Below are 7705 nucleotides of genomic sequence, written 5' to 3' on the forward strand. Positions count from 1 at the left end.
TTTCCCCGGACATATTTTAGTGAGACACCTAAGGCAAGCCAACAGTTTAACAGCGATTTGTCTTTTCGGTTTTTCTTTCCCCCTAAGTCAGTTCTATCAACAGACACATTAACTGACCGGTTAACCGCGTGACAGTATTTAAGATGGGAAAGAAGAAGACTCGTGGAGAGGGCTCGGGGTTGGGGAGAGCTTTAATAAAGGAGAGACTGACCGCAGGCCGTGGCTACAGGAGAAATGACACATGGGTGAGAAATTGTGACGGTCTAACGTTAATCCTAAACTGTTTTACTTTTTCTTTCACGTGTACCAGAATATTGTAGAGGTAACATGGCGCATTTATAAAATTAGATAAAACAAATAACTTAACATTGTGTCACTTATACAATAAATAAATACGCTTACAATATGTGTAACAGAGTCAAGCGAAGCAACAAATATTTCTAGATAATTTAAAATGATTTTTTCCCCCAGCTCAGACCATCAACACAATATCAGTAAACCAAAACATACAGACTACAAATAGTCTTGAAATGGGATATTTTTCTTTATGCAAGAGGGAAACTGGGTTCAGTGGATGAAAATCTAATGTATAATAATAGTTTGATGTCTTTTAGCTTCACACCAGTGAGCTGAATGATGGATATGATTGGGGTCGACTCAACCTCCAGTCTGTCACCGAGCAGAGCTCTCTGGATGACTTTCTGGCCACAGCTGAACTTGCTGGAACTGAATTTGTTGCAGGTAGGTGTTGATCATATCTCTCTAGATAATGTTTACGATTATTTACAAGAAATCAGGTTTATTATCATAAACTAAAACAATTCGAATTTTTATATATATTTTTTAAATGAATTTGAAGTGAAATAAAATCGAATATAATATACGGTTAATTTTACAATCATTTTATTTGAAAAGCTTAAACTTATGAATAATAAGAAATATTGCAACTTACTGAAATAAGGTGAATATTACTGGAAATAAATAAAAACTAAAACTGAAATGAACCTGAATACCCATATTTAAAAAAGACTAATAAAAAACAATAAAAAATAAAAAATAACTGACAAAACATTTAAGTGAAAATATATATGAAAAATGTAATAATATTTTAATAACACTGTTAGGAGCAGAATAACAAATGTGTTTTTTTGTTTTCTTTTTCGCAGAGAAGCTGAACATAAAATTCGTCCCAGCTGAAGCGAGAGCCGGCTTGCTTTCAGCTGAGGAGTCCACACGACTGAAGAAACTCCATGAGGACAACAAACAGTTGTTACGAATTCCCCGAAGGTATGTTGTTGTGCAATTAAATGTGATTTCTATAAACCTGTATCAAAGTTCCATTGAGCTGTTGTCATGCAAAAGCTGATTTATTCATCTCGTCACCACAGGCCTCCTTGGGACGAGAGCACAAGCCCTGAGGTTCTGCAGCAAAACGAGAGGGACAGTTTCCTCATATGGAGGAGAGAGCTGGCTCGGTGAATGTTTGATTCATTTAGTCCATATACACTAGCAAATCCAATTCTCTAGTGTTTTTTGAGCAAATGCAATTTTTGTGATAGGTTGGAAGAGGAACAGAAGTTGATTCTTACCCCTTTTGAGAGGAATCTTGATTTCTGGAGGCAACTCTGGAGGGTCATTGAGAGGAGGTGAGCTCTTGCTTGCCTTTAAAAAATAAAATAAAAATGCTCTTCACGATCTAATCACACTTTGATGTATGATACTATTTTTGTTTTTATTTTTTGCTTTATCTTCAGTGATGTTGTGGTTCAAATTGTTGATGCCAGAAACCCGCTTCTCTTCCGCTGTCCAGATCTTGTAAGTAACTGAGAGATCAGACCAAAACAATTATACTCATAACTATTTATTTATTTATTGTTTTTAAATAATGCTTTAATTTCTGTCTCCGTCAGGAAAAATATGTAAAGGAGGTCTCGGCTCACAAAGTAAACATGCTTCTTCTGAACAAAGCCGACCTGCTCACTAGAGAACAGCGGCGAGCTTGGGCGCGATACTTCCAGAAGGAGGGGATCAGAGCAGTGTTCTGGTCTGCTTTAGCTGAGGCGCAACGACTCGAGGCAGAGGAGAAGGTAATATATGGAGCTGGTCTGCAGTGATGCACTAAAAGTAATAGTAGTTTTTGTTAGTAGGATTCAATTTGGGCTTTGCAATTTTCAGATACCGTAATTAAAAATTTAAAGGAAAAAAAATAAAACAAGTGCATATTTACATTTTTTTTTAAATACCAAATATTTCACAAAAGTATTAAGCAGCACAACTGTTTCAACAGTGATTATAATAATACTATTAATAGTAAAATGTGTCTTGAGCAGCAGATCAGCATATTAGAATGCATTTAGGCTTTGCATAACATGAATAAATTACATTTAAATATATATAGAACTAGAAAACAATTATTTGAAATAACATTTCACAATATCACGGTTTGTACTTGTATGTATCAAATACATGCAGCTTGTATGAGCATAGGATGATTCTTTAGAAAATATTCAGTGAACATTTTGGTTAATGATGCAAATGAATCTTTGATTTGAATTTATTCATTATTTTCATATGCATTGATTCTTTTAAGGGAATCGAATGCTTGCTTTCATTATTCTGTTTCTCCTTCACATTTGGTGGCTAAGGGAGAAGAGCCGATGGACCAAGAGGATCAGAGTGATACAGAACAGGAAGCAACCTCCAAAAATGTCCCAGATGAGGAAAACAGCACTTCACCTAATGAAGAGAGAGATGAGAGTGAGGAGGATGAAGAAAGAAGAGTTTGTGTGGATGAGACCGAATGGCAGACATGCTCCGAGGAATCAGGAGATGAAGACAAACCAGAAACCCCAACGGTTTCATCTTTCTACAACTCCAGCCGTTTGTTACGCAAAGATGAGCTGCTGGAAATGTTCAAGTCTGTGCATTCTGGGCCGACGTACAAAGATGGACAAATCACAGTCGGACTGGTGAGTTTTTGGTGAGTTTATATCAAGCATTGATACTTAAGAATTCAGATTTCAACTCCAAATTCTCTTAAAGGTGGGATATCCCAATGTTGGAAAAAGCTCTACCATCAACACCATCCTGAGGAACAAGAAAGTCTCCGTTTCAGCTACACCTGGACACACAAAGCATTTCCAGGCGAGTGTTTTCGAATTAATGAACAATGGAGGAATTGAAAATCAATTCTTGACATTTTTCAAATTTTTGCTCCTACATCACTCTTAGGGACAAATTACATTTAGCTGTATACCAATAGCTTTCAAGCTATCAGAGTCAAACATTTAGCAGTTAGCGTTTATTGACTGTTGGTTTGTCCACATGTTTCAGACTCTGTTTGTCGATCCTGGTCTCTGCCTGTGTGATTGTCCTGGACTGGTCATGCCTTCTTTTGTGTCCACCAAAGCCGAGATGATCTGCAGCGGGATCCTACCCATCGATCAGATGAGAGATCACGTTCCAGCCATCTCTTTGATAACCTTTTAAAACAGCAGCGATCATGATAACTGCATCTTTTGCTTGATCTTTTATAACACACTACAGATTGAGGGTGGATATTTTTTGGAGTAACCAAGAAGGCATTCATTTGATCAGAAATATTGTGAAATATCATTACCCTTAACGTAAATACGTATGTCAGACTATCCCTCGAAGTGTGCTGGAGGGGACCTATGGAATCAACATCATCAGACCAAGAGAGGACGAGGACCCCGAGCGACCCCCCACCTATGAGGAGCTGCTCATGGCATATGGATGTCAGTTCCATTTGCACGATGTACACATTAAGACATTTCACAGCACACTTAACTGACCAACCATGATGTGTTCTCTTCATGCAGATATGAGAGGCTTCATGACAGCACACGGCCAGCCAGACCAATCGAGATCAGCCCGTTACGTTTTGAAAGACTATGTCTGTGTAAGTGCCTTTCGTTTGTCAGTACCAGCTCTGAATTGTGTAGTTATGAACATGGAGAATTGGAGATTTTAACCTCTTCCTTCCTGATTTTCTGCAGGGTAAACTCCTTTACTGCCACCCTCCGCCCCACATCAGCCCTAAAGACTTCCAGCCTCAGCATGCCAGGTGGAGTGGAGGAGTCGAACCAACTGCTAGCGATGCCAACAAGCCCTCAAAAGTCAAACGCATAGAGAACACCGTGGATAAACATTTCTTTCATCAAGTGAGATTCAGCTCTTGAATGAGTTTATTTTGTGGTAACGCCTGCCTGTACAATACATGGCTACTGAAACTGAAATATTGATTTACTTTTGTTGTTAAATCCCTCACAGCACACATAATCAGTCTTTTTTTTTCATAGGAAAATGTGCGAGCACTGACCAAGGGTGTGCAGATGGTGATGGGTTATAAGCCCGGAAGTGGTCCTGTCGGGCCTGGAAACACAGAACAACAGACTGGGAAACCCTGGAAAAAACACGGCAACCGGAACAAGAAGGAGAAAGTGAGAAGACTCAACAAACATCTGGATGCATGATCCCTATACTAAGATGTTTATTGGATATGATCTTTAATGCAAATACTTCAATTTCACCTTGGGTTATACCTGGATGGGATTGATAAGTGCTGATGGACGTTCCCCTTTGTATGAAATATCATCAATCATAATAATAAACTATAACTCTGTATTTTATCAGTGTATTAAATGAAAAGAGTAATGGACACCGATGAACGCTAATAAATGAAGATCTCCTTGTGATGTCCTTAAAAGTAATTTTGTTCTGTATTAAAATTGTGGATTCCATTTAGTAGAATATGTGGATTTCTAAAATGGTGACGGTGATATATTGACAGTTTCTCAGTGCAATTTTCTCAAACATATAATTAGTACTGCGTTTTTTTTTTTTTTTTTACTTTCTCCAAGCTGTAATGGTATTTAATCTGGTAGGAGTAGCCTAACATTTGTAAATTACCTTTTTAAGGGAAAGATTTATGTTAATCTATAAGGGAACTTGTATATTTTGATGCAGAGATTTGTCATTAAATCTTGCAAGTTTCTTACAACTTTTAATCACATATCTTTTTGTAAGTATTTCATGCAGTTTCCCAGCAATTAAAGGTATATGCATTTTGCGCACACATATTTGATAAAAAAAACATTAAATATTTCTGAACTAAGTATTTTAAAGGGGTCATATGATGCTTTTTTAAAAGATCATTATTTGCTGTAACAGAATATGTTGACATACTTTTATGTAAAAAAGAAAACATTATTTTTCAAGTACTGTACAATATTGTAGTTCCTCTATGGCCCGCCTCTCTCAAACCAGTAGTTTTCTACAAAGTCCCTCCTTCTGACAAGCACAGTCTGCTCTGATTGGTCAACTGACCCAGTGCATAGTGATTGGCCGAACACCGCAAGCACTCACACTGATGAAGCTTGTGTGTTTGCAATACACAAGCCACAGACGGTTAAGACAGCTGACTCCACTGTGTGACCGTCTCTCTCTCAAACACACACACACACAACACGAAAAACTCTGCATTTGAACATTCAATGGCAAGTACTTAATCTGGGCAGTAAGCAAGTTTGCGTTTTCGAACACAGCCTAACATTCTTGATATAAACATTGTAAACAGCCCATTTAAATGAAAGTCACATGTTCTATCAATCTGTTGCAGATTTCTATGGCTTCGTATATGTTCATTTTGGATGTCATCCATTCTCTGTCATAATCTTTCTCCATTTATTTGTGGTATAAGTCTAAAATTGGTAAGGGTTTATATACACACACACATCACTCATTGGTATGACTGTGTGTATCATCTTTCACAATAAATGACTCGCCTTGTTCTCAAGGAGAAAAAAATCAAATGGTATCCAGGAGGAGGAAGCTGAATTTTCTAGTTGTGTCTCTGCTGTTTGTAATGTGTGGTTGCGTTTACCTGGGTTTACATGTCCATTCAAGTCCAATAATGGTATTTCCAACCATGAGGAGACAACTTGGCATGTTCCTCTATGTAAGTAAAGTCATTCTCAAAGCTGTGAGTAGCATTTGTGGATTTAGCTAAATTTGGATTTAGCATTCTATCAAATGGATTATCGGTTGGATATCAACGCCATTATATCACCAAATGGATCCTTTGCAGTGAATGGGTACCATCAGAATGAGAGTCTAAACAGCTGATAAAAACATCACAATAATCCACGCCACTCCAGTCGAACAATTAATGGCTTGTGAGGAGAAAACCTGCATGTCCTGAGACGTTTCTAACTTTAGATATGCAGCTTGGGTGAGGAACTGGAGTAGTGTGGATTACTTGTGGATTTTAGTGATGTTTTTAGCAGACTCTCCTTCTGACGGCACCCATTCACCGAAGAGAATCTTTTGGTGAGCAGTCTGTTATAATGATAAAATAAACTCATCTACATCTGGATTGTTCAAGGGTTTTCATTTTTGGCAAAATTATTCCTTTAATAAAATAGTTGTGCACAAATTTCATAATGAATTAAATGTAAACAGAACATTAAATGAAAGAACAGTCACAGACGTATGTATATGCTTTGTGTATAAACTGTCCAGTTGTGTCTTTTCTGTCTTTTGCAGAATAAAGGGGAGAGCAGAAGTTCTGTCTTCTGTAGCTGGATCTCTGTTTGTCTCTGCCATTCTTCTCTACGACACACAGCTAAGATCTGTAATCAAAGCAATGCCATGGATACTCTCTGCTATCAGCTGTGCAAATCTGGATCTTTCTGTATCCTTTGACACAGATGTGAGTGACTCAGGGTCTGGAAGTGGACTCGCACATTTAATGTACCAATGTTCTCAGTCTACTCTTTAACTTTGATTTTTCAGATTGTGGTCCTCGTCTGTTACAGAGTCTTTACTAGGTGTGCACCAACAATATTGAATGCTGCAGAAAGAAGCACCTCTCAGCAAGAGGCAGGTTTGCTCTTGTTTAGAATTTTAGTAAAGTGGTTTTATGGTTTATGGTGTTAGGGTATGGTGATAGATTAATTCTCATTGTCATGCTTGTATTTGACTGGTGTCTCTTCAAGGCTTGTCTCAAGGAGGCCACCATCTCACGGGACAGTTCATCAGACAGTCTTCCGCTAAAGAGGACTGTCAGGGTGGTGCGGGTTGATGAACAGTGTTCATCAAAATGACCAAACCTGTACTGTCCTACACGTGTGATTTCACACTGCTTAATATGTGCACGCACAACCAAGTTAAAAATAAAATCAATATAACTAACAAAAATAAATTAATCAAATGGAAAAAAAAATCATAATAAATGTGTAAAACTGATATTAATGTATCTGTTATTTTATGTATATATTATTATTATCATATAGTATATTTATAGTTTAAAAATGTAAATTGTTTATTATTTATTACAAATATTATATGTTCTAAACATGTAATATAAATAAATTCTAACATCTAACAATATATATATATAATTCTTCAATGATATAATTACTGTATACAATTTGTTTTCATTAATAAACCTCAAATTATACATGGAAAAACTAAAATTAATGTAATAATAAAATGTAATAACTGGAGGCTGCAGTACTGCTTTAGGACGGTAGATGGTAGCAGAGTTTTAAAAGACTAAAGCAAATCACGTGTATAAATGTGTTTGAGTTTCCTGACAGTTTTTCAAAAGGATCTATTTAAAGTATTTATTCAACATATTGTTTGCACACTTATCTGAAAGAAAATTGTATCACTCAGTATA

General features: G+C 36.8%; 1 protein-coding gene across 1 annotated transcript; it reads left to right on the top strand.

Annotated features, from left to right (window-relative positions):
• Positions 1-5030, top strand: lsg1 (large 60S subunit nuclear export GTPase 1). The gene is made up of 14 exons (XM_026275235.1): positions 1-245; positions 615-741; positions 1167-1287; positions 1389-1475; positions 1560-1646; positions 1755-1815; positions 1911-2087; positions 2646-2969; positions 3043-3144; positions 3334-3477; positions 3635-3758; positions 3843-3922; positions 4020-4184; positions 4323-5030. The coding sequence occupies exons 1-14, from the start codon at positions 144-146 to the stop codon at positions 4494-4496; spliced, it is 1875 nt and encodes a 624-aa protein (XP_026131020.1). The 5' UTR covers positions 1-143; the 3' UTR covers positions 4497-5030.
• Positions 5031-7705: the final 2675 nt, after the last annotated feature.

Source organism: Carassius auratus, chromosome 11, assembly GCF_003368295.1.
Source record: "Carassius auratus strain Wakin chromosome 11, ASM336829v1, whole genome shotgun sequence".
Lineage (NCBI taxonomy): Eukaryota > Metazoa > Chordata > Actinopteri > Cypriniformes > Cyprinidae > Carassius > Carassius auratus.